The sequence below is a fragment of the Mandrillus leucophaeus genome, unplaced genomic scaffold (assembly GCF_000951045.1).
Source record: "Mandrillus leucophaeus isolate KB7577 unplaced genomic scaffold, Mleu.le_1.0 Scaffold664, whole genome shotgun sequence".
In the NCBI taxonomy this organism is placed as follows: domain Eukaryota; kingdom Metazoa; phylum Chordata; class Mammalia; order Primates; family Cercopithecidae; genus Mandrillus; species Mandrillus leucophaeus.
Genome location: NW_012107186.1, coordinates 844228 through 868540, shown reverse-complemented (window position 1 = coordinate 868540; position 24313 = coordinate 844228). Strand labels below are relative to the sequence as shown.

Genomic DNA, 24313 nt, shown 5'->3' with positions numbered 1-24313 from the left:
ATGCATTGAAGATGATATCTACTGCCTAGTTTTCTTGTGGGGTCAGTGATAATCCAGACATTCTACAGGGGAGAAATTAGCAGGTGTTCTGTTAAAGTTAGCTCTTCTAGTCTCTCCCTCCTTATTTTTCTTATGATACCCAATTCTCCACACAGATCATTTTCCCCACTAGGCTATAAATTCCTGGAGATCAGGGACCCCATAAAATTCATCTTGGGTTTCTCAGCACCTGGGGACAGTGTCTGGCATCTACCAGTGAGGTTTCAAATAACCTGTGTTGTGCAACCTGTCAGAGCACGAATGTCCCCAGGAGACTAGACAACGGCCCTCGGGGAAGGCCCCACAGCTGGGAAGTCTGGGACCTCACCGCCAGTTTCCTGCCATTCATTCCTTTCACAGAAGTACAGGAGCCATAAGGTTCATGGGACTTTTATTTTTACTGTTTATTTTTTGAAAGCCAGCAAGGATGGGCAAATGCTCAGTCCCTTCTGGGCTGCAATCCTCTACCACCAGTCCCCACCCACCTCCCCCAGCCCACCCCCTACCTGCCAGCAGCTCAGATCACCTGGGTGAAAAATACCACTCTGTTGGCCAGCGTCCCTGTCAGCACCAGCTCCAGTGCCAGACCGCAAGATTGTCCCAGGAAAGGCAGGGCCATGATTCCCAGCAGGCCGTGGTTCAGCCCCTCCCTGGCATCCTTCATCCAGCTGGAGGGGCTCTCCTTCTCCTTTCCTGCCTTGTTGGAGGGGTGTTGTTCCCAGCCCTTCCTTTCCTCCCCAGATGGGATGCTCCTTCTCTCTGGGTGGGCCTGTCCTTATATCAGCACCAAATGATGCCCAGGTGGGCAGCCCTTGGGTACACCGTCCCCGCCTCACCTCTCCCTGCATCCTCCCCTTTTCCTGGTTGTCAGGGATTTTCCGTGTCTTCCAGTCTCAGAGGTATTGACCCTGAGAGTAAATCGGAGAAAGGAGGCCAAGGGGATTTCCGCAGCTCAGGGGCCATCATTCTGGAGTGTCAGGGGCGTTTATTCTTCACTGAGATGTCCCACTTGCCCTCCTGGAGGCAGATTCCTGCAGCCTGGGTTAGGTGCTCAGCTCTGGCCCCTCCAGTGGGATCCTTCCTGTGCACAGATCTGAGGAGTGCACCTGGCCACTCACCTGTCTTTTCTTCTGCAGCCAGCAGCTGGCTTGGGGCCCAAGACTCTGGTCTTCTGACTCCCCAGCCAGCTGCCTCCCTTCCTGGGATGTCCTGCCCCCCACCCCCACAAAAGTTGGATCACAGTGGCATGTCTGGGACCCCACAGCCAGTTTTCTGGCTGCAGAGCCTGGTCATTTTAGTCCTCTGTCCACTTGTGAATCTGCAGAAGTGGCGGGCGAGGCCCGCGGAGGTGCAAGGGGCAGCGCCTTCCCGGTCTCAGGAGTGCTGTGCCTCCCTCCTGGCCTCCTCCTCCCTTAGCTAGGATGCCTGTCCCCTTTCCCTCCTTTTCCTCCTCCTCTCCCGCCTCCCCTCCTCTTCTTCCGCCTCCTCCCCTGCCACTCCTCCTCCACCTCCTCCACGCGCCTCTTATCAGAAGACTCAGTCCCTGCGCCCCCAGCAGCGTGGGAAAGGGGAGGGGAAGGTAGGCTCCTCGGCGTTCCCCCGCGGGCTGCAGCCAGGATCCCGGGCCTGGACGGCGGGCGTCAGACGCTGTGCGCTCCCAGGCTGAGCACCGAGAAGGCGGCGCGGTGCTTGCGCAGCAGCAGGCGGATCTTCTCGTCGTCCGAGTCAGGGTCCAGCGGCTTGTTGTACTCGTCGTCCTCGTTCTCCGAGGGTGCGCGGTCCCCGCCTGCGCCCGCGCCCGCGCCGCCCGGGGCCCGGGGCGTGGAGGACGAGGGTTCCAGGGCGCTCTTCTTCCGCCACTTGGTCCTGCGGTTCTGGAACCACACCTGCGATGAGAAAGACTGTGAAGGGCACAGGGCCACAGCGCGCACGGGACGCGGGAACAGCCACCCTGCTACAGCTAAACAAACGGTTCAACAACCAAGTGACTGTCCCATTCACGTTTCTGTTGGGGAAGGACAATAAAATTTAAAAACGTGAGCGCAAGAGCCCTCCCCTCCCCTCCCTCAACTCCCCCGTGTTGCCGCCGCCGCCACCGCCGCCTCCTCCTCCTCCTCCTCCTCCTCCTCCTCCTCCTCCTCCTCCTCCTCCTCCTCCTCTTCCTCTTCCTCTTCTTCCGCCTGGGTTCTAGGTGGAAGATGCGGAGTGCGGGGGTGGAAGGCTTAGCCCTGATACTCATTGGAAGGTGCTTATGAGCAGTCCCTCCTCTGGGCTTCATAGACCCTCACCCTACTTCATAAATAATTGTTCCCCTGGTTAGAAAAGTAACGTTGGTCCATTCCTTGGGATAATTGAAGAGTGCAGGAATGCACCCCAGAAGCAGAAAGACGTGTAGGGGAGTCTGCCTCTTCCCCCCAGCTCTCGCCCCAGGGCAGTTGAGCGGCTGATGAGGAGGGCTTAGCGGGTGGGAGCTCGGAGGCCCCAGGGCCCTGAGCAAAGCCCAGACCCAGGTGCCAGCTGCCCGTGCTGCATCCTTAGGCCCGTCGCCGAGTCACTGAGCCAGCAGTTCCTGCACAGTTCCGAGCTTTCTTGAGCTTCGGTGCCCCGACTCAAAGTCCCAAGAGAGATCTAGCATCAAAATGGGGAAAGTTGCCCCCAGACTCTGAGGCGGTAGAAACAGGTTTCCCCAGGTCTATTTAGGGGACATTTGGGGCCCCTGAGTGTGGAGTGGGAGAGCCTGGGTTCACCTTCCCTAGCCCTGGCATGGGCGACAAGGCTCCATGCCCCTGATAGCCCATCCGATCCTGCTTAGTAGGAGAAGGCCGTTGTCTTCATCTTAAAGATTGGTAAACTGAGGTCAGCTCCTTTTGCTCCAGGCATCAAGCATGAATCTGGGCCAGAGGCTGCCGACAGTGCTTGGAATTTTTGGCCAAATACGGGGGGAGAGGGAAAGCCTGAGGTTGGAGTCCCCCCACATCTGGGGTTGAATCCCAGCTCTGCCAGCTCTCCCAGCTCTCTGAGCCGGGAGACACTGATTTTCATCTGCGAAATGGGTAATAATACCGTCTCCCCGGGTTGCTGAGATGATGAAATGAGGTGCCGCACATAAGGCTCTGAGAATGGGGCTCAGTGGATGATGGCCTTTTCCTGGCTATGGTTAATTACCACAGGCTCCAGGGTTAGGCAGGCACTGCCCAGACACCAGTACAGCTGTGCTCTGGGGGGCTGCGTTGTGTGGCCACCTCTCTCCAGCGAAGTGCCGTCCTGTCCAGCAGGCTCCTCCCTGCAGGGCAGGCGCCACCTCCCGCACAGACTTACCTTGACCTGCGATTCAGTCATGCCCAGGGAGTATGCCAGCCGCGCCCTCTCAGGGCCAGCCAAGTACTTGGTCTGCTCAAAGGTTTTCTCCAGGGCAAAGATCTGGTGCCCCGTGAAGGTGGGCCGGGTGTGCTTCTTCTTGTGTATGCTGTCACTTAGGGGATCTGGGGCTGGCAGGAGGAAGGAAGTGTGGGGTTAGTAGAGTAAGTGGGGACCCTGAGGCTAGGCACCACTGTCAGGGCAACAACCATGCCCGTCCTCTCCTTCCTGCAGAGGTTGCCAGGACACCAAGATTCCTTTCCCCTGAGCAGCATTCTTGACATTGGAGAACAGTGACTGTGACCTCTGCCCCGCCTGGGTGGACAGGGCGCCAAGAGGGCAGCTATCCTAGGGTAAGGGGACTGAGGGGCAGCAGAGCCTCATGCCTCTCTGTCTAAATTTCTCAGTAGTCACTGATGCTGCCTTCTCCTGAGGGACAACAGGAGTTCCTTCTCTGTCCCAGGGATGTCCCTTTAGGTCACCCTTCTCCTATAATTAGGGACTGGGGCCTGTGAATTCCCTCCACCCCTGGCTTCTGCCAACTTCCTTGCTCTTGAGACCTTACTTCCCAGGTCTCCAGGAAACCAGGGAGGGGGAACCCCAAGCCCCAAGCTGCTACTTCCCCATGTCACCAGGCCTGGAAGTTATGTGGCTTAAACCACCCTGGAGAGCCTGGAACAGAGGCCAGAGGCCTCCAGCCTGGCCAGGGCAGCCGGCTTAAGAAGGAGTCGTGGAAACTGGGCTCAGGGGAGTCAGAATTCCCATGTGTCAGGCCTCGTTCTGTGCAGTCTGACAGCTCAAGTTACAGGTGAGGAAACTGAGGCACAGAGAGAGGAAGGGCCCTCCTGAGAGATCATCTTCAAGTCTGTCTGCCTTTGCCTTCATTAGCCACTGACTTTCTTGGCTATGTCCCTGTGTGTGTACCTGCATTCAGGACTGAAGAGGTAGTGTGTGGGATGTGGACAGGGGAGGGGGAGATGGAGGGAAGAGAGAGCCAGCTGAGGCTTAAAGCGCCCCCGAAGCCAAGCCTAAAACAGGATCCGAGAGAGGAGGCCTTCACCTCAAGGGGCACAGGGATGGGTGGCAGCCCATGGAGGGGTGGCTGTCAGGCAGTGTGACTGGCAAGGTAGCAAATGGGGAGACAGATGTGCTTTTGGACATTCCTAGGTTGGCCCCAAGCCCCTATTGGCGTGGGGAAGCCCAGAGATGAGACAGAAGTGGAGGCCCCTGCCTGACGTGGGCAGGGCTTCAGTGGCACAGGGAAGGTTCCAAAAACTCTCACCTCCCTGCCTCCCAGCGGAGCCTCACCTGCCCGGGCACGCCCTGCCACCTCCTCCAGTAACCCTGAATGGCATCACAGGCCCACCCTCTGAAAACCTTGGCTGAGGGATGGGTGGGCTGAGAAGAGGCCCCCTGCTTCCCCACAGCTAGGACCAAATTCAGCTGGGCTCAGCAGCAACTCCCGGAGACAGGCTACTTGGTGCGGCTGCTGTTGCTAGAAACCAGAGGATGTGGTGGGCATCAGTCCCCTGGCTCAAAGGCTGGACCTGGATGGGGTCAGGGTGCGTTCTGCACCCCTGAGTGATGCCAGGGCTGTCTGGGAAGGTAAGCTGGGATGTCTTCCTCACAGGGTAGCATTTGCCTGCTTTGGGTGAAGAAGTGGATGCATGCACCCTGGGCTGCAGAAGCGAGCTGGGTTGCCTGCTGGACCCTGCAGGTGTGGGCTATGGGGCCTTCTCTAGATCTGGAACTGCCGGGGGCCCTAGGAGAGCAGCTAAGGGGGCAGCAGGTGAGGGGGGTGGCTCAGACACCTGTGTCCAAGCACTGCTGGATGGGAAGGAAGAGCGGGTGGAACTCAGCCTGCACTGAGCTGAGGCCACGAGTCCAGGGATTAATGGTGGCTGGGGGAGAAGGCAGTGGTGCGGGGTGCCCGGGAGGAGGCCCCTCCTCGTTCTCTGCCCCTCGGGGCCTGGTGGGTGCGGGTAAGTGGCTGGGGAGGCCCCGTACTCACTGTTGCTGCACTGCCGACTGCCTCGCCAGTCCTGGCCGGTGTCCGCCCAGCAGTTCCGGGTCCGGGTGGGGTACTCGTTTCCAGCCTTGGAAAAATTTCCTACCTGGGGGCTGTAGTAGACCCCCTGCGAGCTGAGCCCCCCGAAGCCTGCCACGTGGGAGTAGCCGGAGAGGAGGCTGCTGTTCGGTGCAGCCACGGGCCTGCTCAGGATGTCCGTGATCCCGTGGGGGGTCCCCGCAGCCAGCTGGGGGCCCAGCCCCGGGGGGCTGAGCTTGTAGAAGGAGTTCTGCACTGAGTACTGGCACACAGGGGCCTTCATCTCCGGAAACTGAGCCAGCGGCGTGTTGTTCAGCAGGAAGGTCCCCTGCAGGTTGGACTCCATGATCTCCCAGTCAGGACGGGGAAGGCTTCTCCAGGCCCCTAAAACCCAAGAGCCCACACTCTAGCCCCAAATCTCATGGCAGGCCTGGAGGGTCAGGACCAACTCTGAGCCCCTGACTGCCTCCCACCTAAGGCCTCGGCCAGGCCCTGGCCCAGGCACCGGCACCCGGTCAGCTGCTCGGAAGTCAGGTGCTCGGGGCAGGTGGGAGGCCTCCCCGGGGCTCCTGGCCTCTCTCCTTGCCCTGGCTGGACTGGGTGGCCCCCTACGCCTCAGCTCAGACCCCCTTTCTGCCTCTGAGTCTGGGGGACCCTACATGAGAAGTTTTAAGTTCAGAGAAGGAACATTTCCCTGATAAAGATACGGCCCATTAGAATACAGGCCCGAGACTGGCTGAGCCGCCGGAGCCGCGCCACCATTGGTCGGGGCACACACGGGCCTCACATTGGCTTTTCCTAGACAAATTGCACTTTGAAAGATTGACTGTAAAATCAGCCAGGGTGTGTGTGTGTGTGTGTGTGTATGTGTGTGTGTGTGCGTGCGTGCGCGTGCGTGTGTGTGAGAAACACAGAGAGCGAATTAGCTCTAGAAGCCCTGCTCATCGCCAGAGGGTCCATCTGCTCCCCGCAAGTCTAGCATCTAGGAAAAGGTGAGTGTCTTGGGGGCCCCGGGAGGCTCCCAAGCAGCTGTTTCCCTGGGGGAGATGAGGCTGAACTCCGAGGCCACTGTCCAGAGCTGCACCGGCCCCTTTATGTGCAGATGTCCAAGCTCCACAGAACACAGCCTCTTCCTTCCGTTCCTCATGGGGGGATGGGGTAAGTGGCTTAAGATTGGGTAAGTGTGGGGATGGGGTAAGAGGCCGAGTGGCATTGCTTTCTGGGGGATGCAAGTCCCTGTGGCTTGCTTGAGAGCCTAGGGTGGGAGCCTGCTGGCCAGAGGGCAGGGTGGGGCATGGGCAGCCCTGACAGTGCCGGGGTGTGCTCCCCCCAGCTGCAGGAGGCTGAAAAGAGGGCCACCCTGCGCACCTGTTTTTGCCTCCACCTCTAGTCGGCCTTCCCTGACCTCCCTATCAGAATCTCTTCCTCATTTGTGCCTCGGCTGGAGCAATGGCCATGCTCTGTCTGGTGTGGTGCCCAGTTTTGAAATCCCTGATGGCTGAGAGGGTGGTGGAGCCCCATGCCAGGCACTCTGTCGGTGCTCAGTTAGTAGTTGATGCACGGGACTGGGCTGAATCACAGAGCATGCATATGCTTTTTTTTCTTGAATAAATTTTTATAATGTGCAAGGCTTTATTGAGGGAAACTCTCATTTTACAAACAGGGAAACCAAGGTATAGAGGAGTTGGAGCCCACGTTCCAGGTATATGGGTGATTTCTGGACTGGGCAGGATTCTTCCCTGCAGTTTTTCTCTAAAAATGGAAACTAGCATGCCACTGGCCTGAACATGTAAAATGCCAGGAAAGATTGTGACTGCCAGACAGACTTCTGCTCATCTCTGTGCCTGGTGGCCCCAGAGCCCTTCCTGACCAGGCATGAGCTCTGCAGAGCTTGATCTCTCACTCCCCAGAGGCCGCCCTGGTAGGTGGGAGACGAGAGGCACTGCTTCACTGAGCTTCTCCTGGGTTTCCAGACCATCTTGGTTTTCAGTGGGGAGCAGAGGACCCCAGGGCTCAGGGCGAGCTTCCTTCTCACGCAGAAGCTGACCCTCTGTAGCAAAAGGATTTAGGTTATGCAAGAAAGACCTCACAAAGGGTGTGGAATGATTCTCTACAAATTTGGTTTAAAAGGAAAAGAGCTATGTCTTCGTCTGAGATGGCTTTGCCCCCAGGCTGAGTGCCACAGCCATCTGATAGACCTGGTTCTGGTTCTCGGCGTCACCACCCAATCCCACCCAGGCAACTGTGATTCTGAAACTGCGTTTTGAAAAGCCCCCTGGGTGCTGCAGATGACCTGCTGCGATTGCCCACTGGCCTGGATGGCCTCTCCGATTCCAGGAGAGAGGCTTGGAGCGGGGTGGGACTGGGGTGCTCCAGGGGCCTTGGGATTGTGACTCCGTCACCCCCTCATGATGGGGAATTTATGTGGCAGGAAAGCCACAGCCAATGATTTGATTCTTAATTAATGCCAAGCCTGACAAAGGCATTGGTGTCTGGCACCCCTAGGATGAGAAACTGAAGAGACTTTAGCAACCACCTAATCCATTCTTCCATTAGACAGATGAGGAAACTGAGGTCAGCTTGGTGACCAGCCTTGCAGGAAGTGTTAGCGACTAGTTAGAAACAGGGCAATTTTTTCCCTACAGCAAGAAAAAGTTCTTGAACTTTGAATGGCATTGAGTACTGGGGCCAGATGCCTTCCTAGGGAACGCTGGGGAGCACCTTCAGTGCATGCCAGCTGGGGGCCTGGCCAAGAATCTTGGTGAGTTGTGGTGCCCCCTCCCCCGACCCCCAGCTTCTCCCCATCCCATGGGAGCCATCAGGTGGAATAGAAATCTACTCTGCCACCTCTCTGGAGGCCTCTCCCAGGTCAGGGGTCCTGATTAAGGGATTGTCCAGGCTTCTGGGAGGACTGGGCATTGGCAGGCTCTCTGGGACCTGAGCCCCACCCATAGATTCCTTCACATCCCAACCCAGGCTTTAGGCTGGCCTCAGCACCCCTTACCCCCTAAAGACGAGCGAGAAGGAGAGATAGAGCCCTGTGCCATTAGTCCATTTCTTTATTAATTTTGACATTGGTTCGGCTGGTGTAGGGAGAATGGTCTATACATCAGAGTGGGGTAGGGGATTCTCTCCCATAACAGAGCATGTGGGAGAGTCAAGAAAAGATCCATTTTCATAACAATTAAAAAAATCAAGGTAATTTCAAAACTTCTAAAAAGCGTCTAATGTGCAGACTGCAGCATTCTCTAGGCATCGTGTGGAGACCCCAAACTCCTCCCCTAACGGCTCCTACTAGCAGCCGGAGCGTGCAGCCATGCCAGCCGGAGCAGAGGTGCCAAAGCGGAGCCTGGAGCCGCGGGGCCCGCGGGGGCGCTAAGGGGGCTACTGGGTTGGCTGCAGCGGCGACCTGGGAGAGGAAGGTGCAGGATCGAGGCGGGGGAGGCGAGCCCTGTGCCCAGCTTCCTTGGGCCGTCATCGAATCGGTCCCAGCCGCGCTGCGCGACCGCCCTGCCGTGGCCCCCGGGATGGGGGGAAGGATGGGGGCGCCTCTGCGCCCTGGAGGCCTGGCCGGGGTGGCCTCTGGCGGCGACGGCAGCCGTCCAGGCTCGCCCTGTAGCTCTTCAGAGGCAGCCTAGGGGAAACTGAGGCCCGGAGCTAGAGCTTCCTCTCCCTGCCCGCCCCTCTAAGGAAGCAAAAGCAGCCCCGCCCCCGGCAGACAAGGTGCCTCGGCCGCCCCGGGGCCTGCTCGGCCCTGGGTGCATCGGGGCGGACTTGTAGGGGAGGCAGGGCCCCTCTCCGCTCACAGGCCCCGCGGCCAGGGGGCCTCTGACGTGGAGGGGGCTTCTGTGCTACTTGGAAGGTTTAAGGGTGTCCCAAGGACACTCCCGCAGAGCGGCGGGGCGGACGGGGCCAGGCCGTCCACACCGCGGCTCCGGGGTCGAGAGGAGCCAGCCCCGTCTCTCTCTCCTGGCCCTGGGGACGCCCGCCGCGAGGACGGGCAGGGATTGTGCTGATTGGGGCCTCCCTGGGCCGGAGGCTCTAGTGGAACTTAAGGCTCCTCCCTGATGGCACCGAGGCGAGGAACTGCCAGCTGTCTGTCTCCTTTCTGCCCTGACCCAGAGCCTGGCCCCAGCCTCTTGGCGTCCAGGCTCTCTGCCACCAACTCTGCTACCACTGGTCATGCGATCCAGGGAGCTCCCTGGCTGGCCTCTCCAAGAGGCCACAGGGGCTGGGCAGAGGGGAGGCACCGAGGCAGACAGGGAACAGCCTCGAGCCTGGCACCTGCACCCAGGGCCCCCAGCCTGCAGGCTGCCTGGACTTAGAGCACCAAGTTCACTCTGGGAGACCGTGGGTGGTCCTGACTTCTAAGAACTGGCAGATACATTCACTAGCCCTACTCCTTTCCTTCCTCTTTCACTGAAAGGCAGGCCACAGCTCCTTCTCCTGAAGCCACAGAAGTCCTCAGGAGCTGTGCTGTCAGGCTCTGTACATACTGCTAAATGTTTCTATTGGTTTGCATAGTATTTATTGTTTTTCATATACACAAGGCTGATTACTGTACAGTTTACACTTTGAACACGGACTATGATATAGTGCTTGAAGATATAGAAAATCTCTTCTCTATGGACATGCTGGTGCAATCCTGGGTCAGCCACCTGCCCGTCCCCCGACTGAGAGAGGAGACCCTTTCAGATGGGGTCCTGGCTCCCTTTGAGCCCTACAGGTAAGCCTGGGAGTCCTCGCCTCAGATTCTTAAGTCCCTAACACAAGGAACCCCGAATGCACTCTCAAGGTAATGATTTTCCGTTGGAAGATGACTTGTACTGAAATTGGCAGAGAGAGAGAGAGAGAGAGAGAGACAACATAAAAAATTCCAGTTTATCCACAGCAGAGTCTATACAGCTTCAGAAGTCACAGTAAAATCTGTGTGTAGATTCAGTGGAGGCGAGTGGTGTGTGTGTGTGTGTGTGTGTGTGTCCTGAATGTCATGTAGAGCGATCTGGCAGGAGCGTCACCAGGGAGTGGAGGGGGTGTCACAAGTGGAATGGAGGTGTGTAGGTTGGGTTGGGGAGGGTGGGCAGATGAGGACATGGCTTAAGATTAAGGTGGCTAAACTGATTACATGCCTAGTTTTCTTTCTTTCTTTCTTTTTTTTCTTTCCAGGAAGCCCACATGGATTTCTGACAGATGAGGTCGGGAAAAAGTACCCTGTACGAAGTCAAAACAACTAAAAAAAAACCCCAAAAACCAAAACCCATCCCCAGCCACAAAAAGCCCTCATTCACTTTTGCATTCACACGCTCTCCCGCGCCTGTTTTCTATCCCTCTCTCTCCCCGCTTCTTGCTCCTTTTGTGTCCTGGTTCCGACAGATCAGCTGTCATTGCAAGAGGCAGGATTGAAGCCTGGAGGTCATGCGTCTACAGTCAGTCATTCATGCGAAGAGGGGACTAGCGGGAGTCCCTTACAGAGGTCATGCCGTCAGCCCAGAGGAACGTGTGCACCGCTGCGGTGGCCCTCAGGTCCAGCTCTCCTCCTGTGTGCATGGCAGAGTGTGTGGGGTTCAGGGGTTGGGTGTCGAGGTGTGATCCTGGGAGACACAAAGAGAGAAGGGGTCACTTAGAATGCAAAAGGGCAACGTCCAGCAAAAACCCTACACACAGAGTTTTGTGCTGGCAGCTCAGGCCGAATCTGACTCAGGAAAAACAGTCTCCCCAGGCAAGGCGACGTGCAGAGGGTGCTGCTCTTGCAGGCCCAACCTCCTGAGATGCTGCCCTCCTTCTCTTGCTCCTTATGCAGAGGCTGTTCCTCAGAGCCGCCACAGAGGCCTCATGAATTCCTTCTGAGTGCTCGAGCGCTCCAGGATGCCTCTCTGTATGGGCCAAGGACAGCGCTGTGCTCCATGTCCTGGGAGAGGAGCAGAGGCCCCTGTGCCTATGTGGTCACCTGGGAAGACATCCCCCCAGCAGATCCTTGTACTTAGGAAGGGCCATTTTTCTTGAGCCAGGGCTTGTGCCAAGAAGGGGCTAGGTGAGGCTAGGTAACACCTTCACTTTCTCAGTTCAGCTCTGCCAACATGCACTGATGTCTGCCATTCGCCAGCCTTGGGGACCCAGGGATGGTGCGGACAGGCTCCCTGGCTTTGGGAGCTCATGCTTCAAGGGTGACAGCTCCCCTTCAGCTCTGGTCCACAGTTCTTCCTGACTGCTGCCTCTGGCTGCTCTCCCCATTCCCCTCAGATGGACAAGATCTCTGAAAAGCAGATGCATCCTCCTCTCCTCCTCCTGTATTGAGTCCTAGTCTGGAGAAGAGCAGATTTGCTGGAGGAGCTAAGCCTACATTCTTCAGCCTGGGATTCGCAGTGAGAAAACTCTCCTGTTCCCATGGGGCCTCCAGCCTCCAACCTGGGGTGAAAACTCCATGTTTTCAAGACCAGCTACTCATGTTCTATCTGCAGGGACCCTGGGACCACTGGGGAAAGGAGGATGCTTCAATAGGGAGAAGGTGACAATCTCTTGGGCAGGGCAGGAAGTGACACAGGGGGGCAGGAGCTCATCCCCAGGTGGTGCCATCCCCAGACATGGAGCTGTCTTGGGTTCTCCAGGTGAAGGTGTTGGGGAGGAGTGTTGGAAGGGAGCAGGGAGAACTCAGCTCTTGGGTGGTTCCCCAGGGATGGGAGGGTGGTGCCGGGTTCCTTGCCAGGGGCTGCTGTAGAACTGTAAAACCAGGAACTGCTGCCATAGTGGGTGGACAGTGCTGTCACCGTAGAGGGAAGATGCTTTCATCACTGCCGGGCCATCACATCAGTCAGGCCTGACTGTCTCCTCTAAGCCTCTGAACATGCTCTACCCTCCTGTTCTCTGCCTTTGGTCACACTTCTCCTGTCAAGGCTGCCTTCCACTCTCCTTTCTGCAGAGGTTCTGCCTGCCGCCCTCAACATTTCCACCCCACAAAACTTTCCTGATCCTTGGAGCAGACCCCTCTCCACTCTGGAAGCTCTCCCTTTTGTATTTTGTAAAAATACAAAATACAAAAAAAAAAAAAAAAAAAAAAGAGGCTGCCTTTTCTGATCGGGAGATGGCAGAGTCGAATGGGTAAGAACAGGAACTCTGGAGCCAGACCACCTGGGTTCAAGTCCCGTGCTGCCTGACCTCAGTCAAGTGCCGTACCTGCTCTGTGACTCAGTTTTCTCTGCTGTAAAATGAGGGCAGTAATAGGACCTACCCATTAGAGAGGTGTGATGTTTAAAAAAGCTAAGACACATAGGTGCTTAGCATTGTATGAATGTGAACAATTACTTGGCTCTCTAGAAATGTTACCGTCTCTGTCTGTTTGTGCTTTTTGATGTCTGCATATTTCCCTGGTTGGATTAGAAACACCGAGGGCAAGAACAGCCTCCTGGTGCTCCCCACGGTGCCTGCCCCAAGGGGAAGCACTCCTCAAATAAGAGACCATCATGGAATGTGCAGCCTAGGAAAGATAGTCTAGGATTTCCCATCTACTTTACTGCCCAGGCACTGAGCAGAAGAAAAAGTTCAGACCTCAGAGATCATGCTGGCATGACTGCCCATTTCATCCCTTGGTAAACTGAGACTCTGGAGGTGCAGTGGCAAGAACAGGGGTGGGATGAGGATCTAGGTCACCTCACTCTGCTCAGGACTCCTGCATTGTTCTGACCTCTTCTCCTGGGTCCCCTCACCTTTCAAAAGGTTAGAAAAGAGTCTCTTTCATTCTTTATTTTTATTTCATTTAGAGACAGAGTCTTGCTCTGTTGTCCAGGCTAGATTGAAGTGGTACAATCATAGCTCACTGCAGCCTTGAACTCCTGGGCTCAAGCGATCCTCCCACCTCAGCTTCCCAAGAGGCTGGAACTACAGGTGTATGCCACCATGGCCAACTAATTTTTAAATTATTTTTAGAGACAGGGTCCTACCACATTGCCCAGGCTCATCTCAAGTGGTCCTCCTGCCTCAGCCTCCCAAAGTGCTGAGATTACAGGCATGAGTCACTATGCCCGGCCCTAGACAGCCCTTTCACAAACATAAACTCAGCAACCATCATAACCATCCTACAAGGGAAATGCTGGCATTAGTGCTATTTTATGGCTAAGGAACCTGAGGCTTAGGGAGATCATTTGACTTGCTCTGAGTCACACTACAGACAAGACCTGCAATTATTTGAGTCCCAGGGCATATATGTTCTTACTTACTCTCTTCACATCAGTGCTCACAGTTCCCATTATTATTTTGAAACCTTTTTCTTGAAGTGTAACACATCGAAAGGGACTATTTTCATCCTCCCTTGAGGAGACTGAAGCTTAGGGCTTTTAAATGACTTAAGGCCATACAACCTGGAAGCAGGAGGAAGAGGCCTTAATTCTAGACACACAAGCTCCAGCTTTCACTCTTTGAAACAAATACAGCCCATTCTAGTCATTTGCAATAGCTCCGTTCTATAAATTATTTACTGTTTGAGGCTACACACAGTGGCTCATGCCTGTAATCCCAGCGCTTTGGGAGGCTGAGGAGGGCGGGTTGCTTGAGGTGAGGAGCTCGAGAGCAGCCTGGCCAACATGGTGAAATCCTGTCTCTACTAAAAATACAAAAATTAGCCAAGGGTGGTAGCACACGCCTGTAATCCCAGCTACTCAGGAGGCTGAGGCAGGAGGATTGCTTGAACCTGGGAGATGGAGGTTGCAGTGAGCCAAGATAGTGCCACTGCACTCCAGCCTGGGCAACAGAGTAAGACTCCCTCTCAAAATATAAATAAATAAACAAATAAGTCGCTGTGAACATGGAATTAGCGAATACTGAACCACTGCTCCTAAGGGAAATACAAGGTTAGGCTCCCGCGAGCCTCTGACCACAATATTTTGGTCAACTGATGAATACATAACTTTGTCTTAGGTGCGTTTCTGTTTCAAGACACCTTATGTAATATATAGGGTTGACTCATTAACACTGACTTCACCAGCACAGGCACTCTAACTCATCCCTGAGCAGAACTTATCTGATGTCCGTTCTCTCCTTAAGGAACATCGCAGCCTTCTTGCGCTTCACACCAGATAGCGTTTCCCTCAGGGGCCATTCTAAACAATGAAACCAAAAATTTGAAAAATGTGGCACTACACAAGCTGTGAGGAGGACACTTATTTATAGTATGAAACACCGAGGCAGAGTGTGGCTTTGTCCATCCTCAGCTGGGACTGCACGTGTTGGGCGACTCAAACTTTTTGCCCCTATGTGCATGCCCATGAAAGAGCAAAAGCACGGTGAGTGTCAGCTTTGGGGCTACAGATAAATGTTAATGAGTAGGCGAATTCGCAAATGCCGAATCGGTGAATGATGAGGATCGACTGTACATGCTCGTCGGGGGTGGGGGCAGTAAATTAGAAAGCCTTCGGGCCCTCAACCGTCTTCTCTGTAGCCTTAGCCCTGGTTGGGAGGGTAGGGCATTTAATGCTGTCCCCTAATCCTCTGGGACTTCAGCAGGAGCTTTTCTCCGCCTCTCCCTCGCCACTGCTCTCGCCCCTCCTCGCCCTCTTCCCCCGCCGCCACTGTCACACTTGTCCCTGTGGCTGTCACTGACAGAGGGCAAAGTGCTGTCCCAGAGCCGGGCTGCTCCATGTTTCTGACACCCACGCTAGTGTGGTCTGGTCCTTAATCACCTGGGGTGGGGGCTTCAGCCACACTGCTGATCATTTACAGCAAATTAAAATGAAATTCAAGGCTCCCTCCTTCCCCCTAGCCTGGCTTTTGGGCTGCCTCTCTCCTGCTCAGGAGCATCCATAGAACCTGAGCCAAACAGAAATCTAAAGCCACAGCTGCCACTGCTACCATAAGAAAAACAAGTCAGAAGAGTGTACTCTTCCTTTCCGTTTGCTGCTTTTAAACATTATTTGCATCTTTGGGTTCTTTCCAGGACCCAACAGCAGCTACTCAGAGTCTTCTAAACCAGCAGCCTAGTGGGACCCCTGGCAGTGCAGGGGTTAACACGGTGACCTCCTTAAGCTGCTGAGATGTCAGGTCTAATTTTATCCTATAACTGGATCTGCCAGTCCTCTTTTTTGCCCAAGTGCTGAGATATATCGGGAAGCCCAGAGTCAGCACTTTTGGTGGCTCAGGAGGCAGCGGGCCCTGATTTTTGCCGAAAGCGGAAAGCCAGAGCCTCCTTGCTGCTCGGCCCCAGAGTCAGGCCCTGGGGTGTGAATGGTAACGACCCGGTTAGTGCTGCACTGGGGCCACCATGCCCCCTCACCTCCTGCTGACTCCCACCCCGAGGTATCCTGTACTGAGCTGCCCCGAGCTGGGCAGCATGAAGGTCCTCGGGGCAGCTCAGTACAGGATGCCCCAGGGAGGATGGAGATCAGAGCCGGCCACTGAAGCCCCCAGCACCGCACACACCTGCTGGAGACGGTCGCGATCGTGCAGCGTCTTCATGTCCCTCCCTCATGGCATGGCATGGCACGGCACGGCACGCCCCCGCTCCGTGGCCACACTACCCCGTGCTCACACACATGCACCATGGCCCAGGCCCCAACCCTGACGGTCTCCTGACTTGCAGAAAGCATGTCGTCCACCCCTTAGGCCTGTCAGCTCAGCCCTTTCCTAGAAAGCAAGGGAGCAACATGTTTCACAAAACACCAAGGAGAAGCTAAGCCTTGGCCAGGTCAGAACTGTAGCTGGGCTCCAGGTTCAAGAGACAGTCCAGTCCTCAGTCTTGGAGCTCTTATGTTGAAACATCACAGCCCAGACAGACTCTCCTGTCCTCTCCAGTGCCCTGTCCACCACCTTCTAGACCCCCATTGCTTGGTTTCCAAGATAATATTACCACTTAGATTTACAGAGTGCTTTTACTCTTCAAAGAGCATTTTTTTCTTTCTGGCTTTTTGGTTTTTTTTGAGATGGGGTCTTGCTCTGTTGCCTAGGCTGGTCTTGAACTCCTGGCCTCAAGCAATCCTCTCGCCCCGACCTCACAAAATGCTGGGATTACAGATATGAGCCACTGTGCCCGGCCCAAAAGGCATTCTTACAAAACCGTGCGGTCCCTGTTAAGTGGATGTTATTAACTCTGTTTCCTTGATGAGGAAGCTGGGGCTCAGAGCCGCTGTTAGTAGGGCTGGGAAGCGAGAATCTCTGCCTCGAGACATAGCCGCAAGTTGTTTGTCCCACATCATGCTGGGGTGGCTGGGAGGGGATCCGGTGAGACAGGAGCAGCCACTCCACCAAAGAACAGGCCATGCAGAGGGGATGAGAAGGGCTGCGTTACCTCCCGAGAGGCTACTCCAAGGAGAGCGGCTCGGGGTCACTGTTTCCCCCTTTTCAGGCTGGCCCGCTTCACTATCTGCGCCCCTTTCCTGCCCTCTATCAGGTCCGGTTGTAGGCCACTCCCTCTCAGCTCCACCTGCAGACAGCAGCAGAGACAGAAAGCAGGATAGATGGCAAAGATGGGCAGAACACAGGCAGAAAATTGAAAGGAGGCTACACGGAGGCGGCAGACACACTGCCCACAGGGGAGAAGGGAGACTGGAGGGAGAGCTCATGAAGAGGTGAGTGGAGGGAGGTGTCACGCAGATGGCCCGGCAAGATGGGCAGAGCGAGGCGGCAGTGATGGCGCTGGGTCCCCCAGGGCCGCGGGAGCCTCAGTACCTTGGCATGTTTCATAAAGGAATCAATATCGACCTCCAGCTCACTGGGATCCTCCAGGGGCCCCGTGACAGTCACCTCCTCGTGCTCCTGGGCAGTGTCGGCGCTGGACGAGTCTATCTGCCGAACCACCTTGCGAATGATCTGGGAAAGGAAGGGAAGGAGGAAAGGGCTGGTCAGGCCGGGCACGGGGGCTCATGTCTGTAATCCCAGCACTTTGGGAGGCTGATGGGCAGATCATCTGAGGTCAGGAGCTTGAAACCAGCCTGGCCAACATGGTGAAACCCTGTCTCTACTAAAAAGACAAAAATTAGCTGGGTGCGGTGGCAGGCACCTGTAATCCCAGCTACTCAGGAGTCTGTGGCAGGAGAATCACTTGAACCTGGTGGGTGGAGGTTGCAGTGAGCTTAGACCACACCACTGCACTCCAGCCTGGTCAACAGAGCAACACTCTGTATGAAAAAAACAAAAACAAAAACAAAAAACGCTGGTCAAGCCCTCAAGAGCAGGTCCCAGGAATGAGCTCCGAGTGGGGGAGGTAGCCTTTGTCCTAGGAGCCCCTCCTTGAGAGGCCAAGAAGAGGGACAGCCTTTGCCCCATCGCTTTACGGAAAACCCTCTGCCAGACAGCCCTGAAGGGGCTTGGCAGTGCCATTCCATGACCAAGGTGTGACTGGGTGTGGCCTCCCCCTTGAGCCCACAGCCTTCTGTTTTGCTTTTTGGTATGGATGGAAGTTTGCGCTCTTCCCCATTCTACTCCCAGGCGCCTAAGGGCAGAGGGCATCTCTTTTTCGCCCACCCACTCCCGTATTCACCTGTCCAAATATTCAAACCCCACTTGTCCCTGTGGCTGTCACTGACAGAGGGCAAAGTGCTGTCCCAGAGCCGGGCTGCTCCATGTTTCTGACACCCACGCTAGTGTGGTCTGGTCCTTAATCACCTGGGGTGGGGGCTTCAGCCACACTGCTGATCATTTACAGCAAATTAAAATGAAATTCAAGGCTCCCTCCTTCCCCCTAGCCTGGCTTTTGGGCTGCCTCTCTCCTGCTCAGGAGCATCCATAGAACCTGAGCCAAACAGAAATCTAAAGCCACAGCTGCCACTGCTACCATAAGAAAAACAAGTCAGAAGAGTGTACTCTTCCTTTCCGTTTGCTGCTTTTAAACATTATTTGCATCTTTGGGTTCTTTCCAGGACCCAACAGCAGCTACTCAGAGTCTTCTAAACCAGCAGCCTAGTGGGACCCCTGGCAGTGCAGGGGTTAACACGGTGACCTCCTTAAGCTGCTGAGATGTCAGGTCTAATTTTATCCTATAACTGGATCTGCCAGTCCTCTTTTTTGCCCAAGTGCTGAGATATATCGGGAAGCCCAGAGTCAGCACTTTTGGTGGCTCAGGAGGCAGCGGGCCCTGATTTTTGCAGAAAGCGAAAGCCAGAGCCTCCTTGCTGCTCGGCCCCAGAGTCAGGCCCTGGGGTGTGAATGGTAACGACCCGGTTAGTGCTGCACTGGGGCCACCATGCCCCCTCACCTCCTGCTGACTCCCACCCCGAGGTATCCTGTACTGAGCTGCCCCGAGCTGGGCAGCATGAAGGTCCTCGGGGCAGCTCAGTACAGGATGCCCCAGGGAGGATGGAGATCAGAGCCGGCCACTGAAGCCCCCAGCACCGCACACACCTGCTGGAGACGGTCGCGATCGTGCAGCGTCTTCATGTCCCTCCCTCATGGCATGGCATGGCACGGCACGGCACGCCCCCGCTCCGTGGCCACACTACCCCGTGCTCACACACATGCACCATGGCCCAGGCCCCAACCCTGACGGTCTCCTGACTTGCAGAAAGCATGTCGTCCACCCCTTAGGCCTGTCAGCTCAGCCCTTTCCTAGAAAGCAAGGGAGCAACATGTTTCACAAAACACCAAGGAGAAGCTAAGCCTTGGCCAGGTCAGAACTGTAGCTGGGCTCCAGGTTCAAGAGACAGTCCAGTCCTCAGTCTTGGAGCTCTTATGTTGAAACATCACAGCCCAGACAGACTCTCCTGTCCTCTCCAGTGCCCTGTCCACCACCTTCTAGACCCCCATTGCTTGGTTTCCAAGATAATATTACCACTTAGATTTACAGAGTGCTTTTACTCTTCAAAGAGCATTTTTTTCTTTCTGGCTTTTTGGTTTTTTTTGAGATGGGGTCTTGCTCTGTTGCCTAGGCTGGTCTTGAACTCCTGGCCTCAAGCAATCCTCTCGCCCCGACCTCACAAAATGCTGGGATTACAGATATGAGCCACTGTGCCCGGCCCAAAAGGCATTCTTACAAAACCGTGCGGTCCCTGTTAAGTGGATGTTATTAACTCTGTTTCCTTGATGAGGAAGCTGGGGCTCAGAGCCGCTGTTAGTAGGGCTGGGAAGCGAGAATCTCTGCCTCGAGACATAGCCGCAAGTTGTTTGTCCCACATCATGCTGGGGTGGCTGGGAGGGGATCCGGTGAGACAGGAGCAGCCACTCCACCAAAGAACAGGCCATGCAGAGGGGATGAGAAGGGCTGCGTTACCTCCCGAGAGGCTACTCCAAGGAGAGCGGCTCGGGGTCACTGTTTCCCCCTTTTCAGGCTGGCCCGCTTCACTATCTGCGCCCCTTTCCTGCCCTCTATCAGGTCCGGTTGTAGGCCACTCCCTCTCAGCTCCACCTGCAGACAGCAGCAGAGACAGAAAGCAGGATAGATGGCAAAGATGGGCAGAACACAGGCAGAAAATTGAAAGGAGGCTACACGGAGGCGGCAGACACACTGCCCACAGGGGAGAAGGGAGACTGGAGGGAGAGCTCATGAAGAGGTGAGTGGAGGGAGGTGTCACGCAGATGGCCCGGCAAGATGGGCAGAGCGAGGCGGCAGTGATGGCGCTGGGTCCCCCAGGGCCGCGGGAGCCTCAGTACCTTGGCATGTTTCATAAAGGAATCAATATCGACCTCCAGCTCACTGGGATCCTCCAGGGGCCCCGTGACAGTCACCTCCTCGTGCTCCTGGGCAGTGTCGGCGCTGGACGAGTCTATCTGCCGAACCACCTTGCGAATGATCTGGGAAAGGAAGGGAAGGAGGAAAGGGCTGGTCAGGCCGGGCACGGGGGCTCATGTCTGTAATCCCAGCACTTTGGGAGGCTGATGGGCAGATCATCTGAGGTCAGGAGCTTGAAACCAGCCTGGCCAACATGGTGAAACCCTGTCTCTACTAAAAAGACAAAAATTAGCTGGGTGCGGTGGCAGGCACCTGTAATCCCAGCTACTCAGGAGTCTGTGGCAGGAGAATCACTTGAACCTGGTGGGTGGAGGTTGCAGTGAGCTTAGACCACACCACTGCACTCCAGCCTGGTCAACAGAGCAACACTCTGTATGAAAAAAACAAAAACAAAAACAAAAAACGCTGGTCAAGCCCTCAAGAGCAGGTCCCAGGAATGAGCTCCGAGTGGGGGAGGTAGCCTTTGTCCTAGGAGCCCCTCCTTGAGAGGCCAAGAAGAGGGACAGCCTTTGCCCCATCGCTTTACGGAAAACCCTCTGCCAGACAGCCCTGAAGGGGCCTTGGCAGTGCCATTCCATGACCAAGGTGTGACTGGGTGTGGTCTCCCCCTTGAGCCCACAGCCTTCTGTTTTGCTTTTTGGTATGGATGGAAGTTTGCGCTCTTCCCCATTCTACTCCCAGGCGCCTAAGGGCAGAGGGCATCTCTTTTTCGCCCACCTACTCCCGTATTCACCTGTCCAAATATTCAAACCCTTTACTCTGTACCTGCCATGTGGTCTGAGTGGGAGATGAAACATCAGCCAGACACGGTCCCTGCCTGCAAGCAGCTCACAGTGCAGGAGGAAAGACAGACGCACAAGCAGCCTCACTCCAGGGTGATGTGAGCTGCCCCCCAGCAGAAGCACATTCGAGACCCTGCCTTGGCTCCTCCTCTCTTTTACCCATAGCTAGCACCGTGCCCCATACTTGACAGGCAAGATCATGTCTCTGAATTAATATCTGCTACCAATCCAATGCGTTTTCACTTCCTTTAAATTATTTAATTATGGTGACGGGGTCTCACTCTGTCACCCAGGCTGGAGCTGGAGTACAGTGGCTCAATCAAAGCTTATGCAGCCTTGAACTGCTGGGTTTAAGTGATCCTCCTGCCTCAGCTTCCTGAATAGCTGTGACTACAGACATGCGCCACCATGCCTGGCTAACTTTGTGTGTGTGTGTGTATTTCTTTCTTCCTTTTTTAAAAATTTTTTAGAGATGAATTCTTGCCATATTGCCCAGGCTGATCTAAATGCCTGGGCTCAAGCGATCCTCCTGCCTTGGCCTCCCAAAGTGCTGGGATCACAGGTGTGAGCCGACACATCTGCCCACATCCATTTTATTTAAGGAGGCCCATCGTAGGCCTGGGATGCTCAAACTGCTTGTTTAACAGCTGTTTTCAGGGTTAGGTATCATGGGACTAGGTCTGGGATAATCCTTGGGGCCGGCCCTTCTGGAAGGGAGCAGCAGAAGCTATTCAGGTTGACTCAGACAAAGCAGTTGTGAGGACACCGTGTCTGGACTGCAGATGACCAAAGCTCCCAGCTCCTGGGCCCTCCATCCCTCCTGGGCGCGGGGGCAGCCAGCCTGGCCGTGCTCACCTGCTGTGAGGGCAGCAGGGAGAAGCTGCTGGCTTCTACCGCCTTTTAGCTTCTAGCCCACCTGCCTGTCCCCAGCACAGAGGGGAACAACACTCTACACCCACCTTCTTGGTGACAATGTTGCCCTGCTCATCCGTGAACTGCTCCTCTGTCACCTGCTCCCCTGGAATATTCTGAAACTCATTCCCCTGGAATTAGAGAAGAGGAGAAAATGCAAGATTGGTGAGTGGGAGTCTGGGAGGAAGAGTGGAGGAAGAGGAAATGAAACAGCAGCAGCCAAAATAGCCATGGCCCAATAACTCCCCCAGCAGGAAACTCCGGCTCAGCATGCAGCGGGAGCCACGCCAGGGCTCCCAGGGCGTGGGCGACGCCCCTGAGGGTCTGGGAGGCCTGAAGATGAACAGCCCAAGCTTGCAATTGTGCACTCGGCCCTCACAACACCCCCTGGGAACCGGTAAAATGGGGGCAATTATGCAAGTCTGACGGAGGAGGCCCTGAGAGAGGAAGTGAGGCACTTGTTTCCTATTTTTACAGCACTTTGCAATATAGAAAAGCCCTTCGACAGGCAGCATCACCCAGAATGTGACTTGCCCGAAATCCCAGAGCCAGTTGGTGACAGAAACAGGACAATCCGGGTGCAATCCCATGGTGGCACATGCCTGCAATCCCAGCACTTTGGGAGGCCAAGGCCAGAGGACCACTTGAGTCCAGGAGTTCAAGACCAACCTGGGCAACATAGTGAGCCCCCGTCTCTACAGAAAATTTTTAAAAATAGCCAGGCATGGTGGTGTGTGCCTGTAGTCCTAGCTACTCAGAAGGCTCAGGTGGGAGGATCACTCGAGCCCAGGAATTTACAGTGAGCCCAGGTTACAGTGAGCCATGACCATGCCACTGTACTCCGGCCTGGACTAAAGAGCAAGACTTCACCTCTAAAAACAAAAGAAAAAAGAGAAGAGAAGAGAGAGAAAAGAGAGAAAGAGGAAAGAAACAAAGAAGGAAACAGGACGAGCACAGCCTCCTGAGACCCAAAGCTGAGTGTTTAATGTCACTGTCACAACGCACTGGGCACCAGAGGGCAGGTTCTGGTGGGCGCCATACACACTCTGGCTCCCATACACAACCTGATCCCGGGGGGACCTCCTGGTCCTTTTCTTCCAGTGTCTCCCAACTCTGGGTCCGGAGCTCCCCACAGCAGTGTCCCCTCAGCCCTGGCCTCCGGCGCCCACACCGCCAGCCCCGCCGGCCTCCTGCCAGGCGGTTACCTTCAGGAAGACCCGCCGCCGGACCACCCTGGTGGAAATGGTCTCCTCGTCGTCACTGACGCCCTCGCTCTCCCCCAGCTCCTTGTCCAGCTCCTGGTGGATGTGCTTCAGCACGAAGCACAGGGACCCCCTGACAATGTGCATCACGTTCTGACAGCTGACCAGGAAGAAACTCAGCAGCACCAGTGTGACCAGGAGCTGGGTGACGAAAGTCCACATCCTCACCTCCTCACCAGCCCGGTCCTCCGGGGACCAGAGCAGCCAGGGGCCGGACCGCCACGGGGGGCCCGCCTCTCATTCTCCACTGGGACTCCTGAGTCCCCCAGGGACCCCTTGCATTCCCCCTCCCTATCTCTCTGGTTTGCTCTCTTCGTCTCTCACTGTTTCTCTCTCTCTGGGTAGGACACCGAATGGCCCTCTCGGCTGAAGCAGCCCAGCCCAAGTGCCCTTCTGCCCAGCAGCCAGGCTCTGCCCTGAGTGGCCCGGGTGACATCACGCTCCTACAATTTTAGCTCCCCAAACCAGCTGCTGGAGCTGTCCAACCGGGCTAGAAGGAAGCTGGCAGGTGCCCATGTCCTGAGCACTGAAAGCACAAGTGAAAGTCACTGTGTGAGTGACACCCACTGCTGCCTAACCCCGCCCTGTCCCGCCCTGTCCAGAGAGCTGGAAGTGGGGGCTCGGCCTCTCGCCTATCCTGCCCGTCCCCATGGGAACTAGAAAGAGTTCTGCCCACGGAAAGTTTCTTACTTTCAGAAAATAATATGGCCCGAGAAACCAGCTACTTGTGTGTCTCCTCGGGCTGCTACTGCAGTGATCTGAATGATGTTCCCCAGCATGGTAGGGATGAGACCAGCTAATACCCTGGACACTTGTCTGTTTCAAAAATTGCCTCAAAAGGGTGAGTGATGGGCTCGCGGACAGTCAAGTGAGCCCAGCAGGGGCCCAGCACAGGTGGTGGGGCCACCTGGAAGCCAGTCTGTAATTCTTATCAGCTCGCAGGCCCTTGCACCCTTCCTTTACGGGGCACAGCCTCCCGAAACTGAAGCGTGGAGCTGGTGTGTCTATTTAAGGCCTGTCCTTAAAAGCTCTTCCAGGGCTGGGCTATCAACACCCACTGAACAGGAACCACGCATATTAACTCGTGTTTACAGAGCTGATTCACAAATGCAGCCGCAGCAGCTGTGGCTGGAAAAAAATTCACTTTCTAGATCAGGTTGTTCCTCTCTGAGTGGCAATGCAGCATGGCAGAAAGAACACAGATCCGGGACACAGCAGACTGACCCCGCAACTCACCTACTGTGGGGTCTTGGGAAGGCTGGGTACCTTC

The 24313-nt window shown here is 55.6% G+C and overlaps 2 protein-coding genes across 7 annotated transcripts; both read right to left on the bottom strand.

Moving 5' to 3' along the window:
• Window positions 1–1661: 1661 nt before the first annotated feature.
• Window positions 1662–6108, bottom strand: NKX6-3 (NK6 homeobox 3). Its single transcript, XM_012001571.1, has 3 exons — window positions 5408–6108; window positions 3358–3527; window positions 1662–1925 (listed from the first exon to the last, which is right to left on the bottom strand). The coding sequence occupies exons 1-3, from the start codon at window positions 5787–5789 to the stop codon at window positions 1680–1682; spliced, it is 798 nt and encodes a 265-aa protein (XP_011856961.1). The 5' UTR covers window positions 5790–6108; the 3' UTR covers window positions 1662–1679.
• Window positions 6109–8479: 2371 nt separating this feature from the next.
• ANK1 (ankyrin 1, erythrocytic) lies at window positions 8480–23754 on the bottom strand. Of its 6 annotated transcripts, XM_012001567.1 has the most exons (5): window positions 22987–23754; window positions 21829–21912; window positions 20084–20149; window positions 19629–19763; window positions 8485–11034 (listed from the first exon to the last, which is right to left on the bottom strand). In XM_012001567.1, exons 1-4 carry the CDS (start codon window positions 23203–23205, stop codon window positions 19665–19667), a joined length of 468 nt encoding a protein of 155 aa, XP_011856957.1. In that variant the 5' UTR covers window positions 23206–23754; the 3' UTR covers window positions 8485–11034; window positions 19629–19664. The 6 variants fall into 6 exon arrangements, with proteins under 6 accessions (XP_011856960.1, XP_011856957.1, XP_011856956.1 ...); XM_012001566.1 differs by lacking the exon at window positions 19629–19763 and having other exon boundaries at window positions 20009–20149; XM_012001569.1 differs by lacking the exon at window positions 19629–19763 and having other exon boundaries at window positions 9955–11034.
• Between the last annotated feature and the right edge of the window lie 559 nt (window positions 23755–24313).

What these genes read in the sequence shown, in the direction of transcription:
- NKX6-3 (XM_012001571.1), bottom strand. Translation starts at nt 5,789, where the DNA reads ATGGAGTCCAACCTGCAGGGGACCTTCCTGCTGAACAACACGCCGCTG. An exon ending in CAGTCGGCAGTGCAGCAACA is followed by an intron (nt 3,528 to 5,407) that starts GTGAGTACGGGG and finishes TCCTCCTGCCAG; the next exon opens with CCCCAGATCCCCTAAGTGAC. An exon ending in TGACTGAATCGCAGGTCAAG is followed by an intron (nt 1,926 to 3,357) that starts GTAAGTCTGTGC and finishes TTCTCATCGCAG; the next exon opens with GTGTGGTTCCAGAACCGCAG.
- ANK1 (XM_012001565.1), bottom strand. Translation starts at nt 23,205, where the DNA reads ATGTGGACTTTCGTCACCCAGCTCCTGGTCACACTGGTGCTGCTGAGT. An exon ending in GGCGGCGGGTCTTCCTGAAG is followed by an intron (nt 21,913 to 22,986) that starts GTAACCGCCTGG and finishes CTCTAATTCCAG; the next exon opens with GGGAATGAGTTTCAGAATAT. An exon ending in GCAACATTGTCACCAAGAAG is followed by an intron (nt 20,150 to 21,828) that starts GTGGGTGTAGAG and finishes TTCCTTTCCCAG; the next exon opens with ATCATTCGCAAGGTGGTTCG.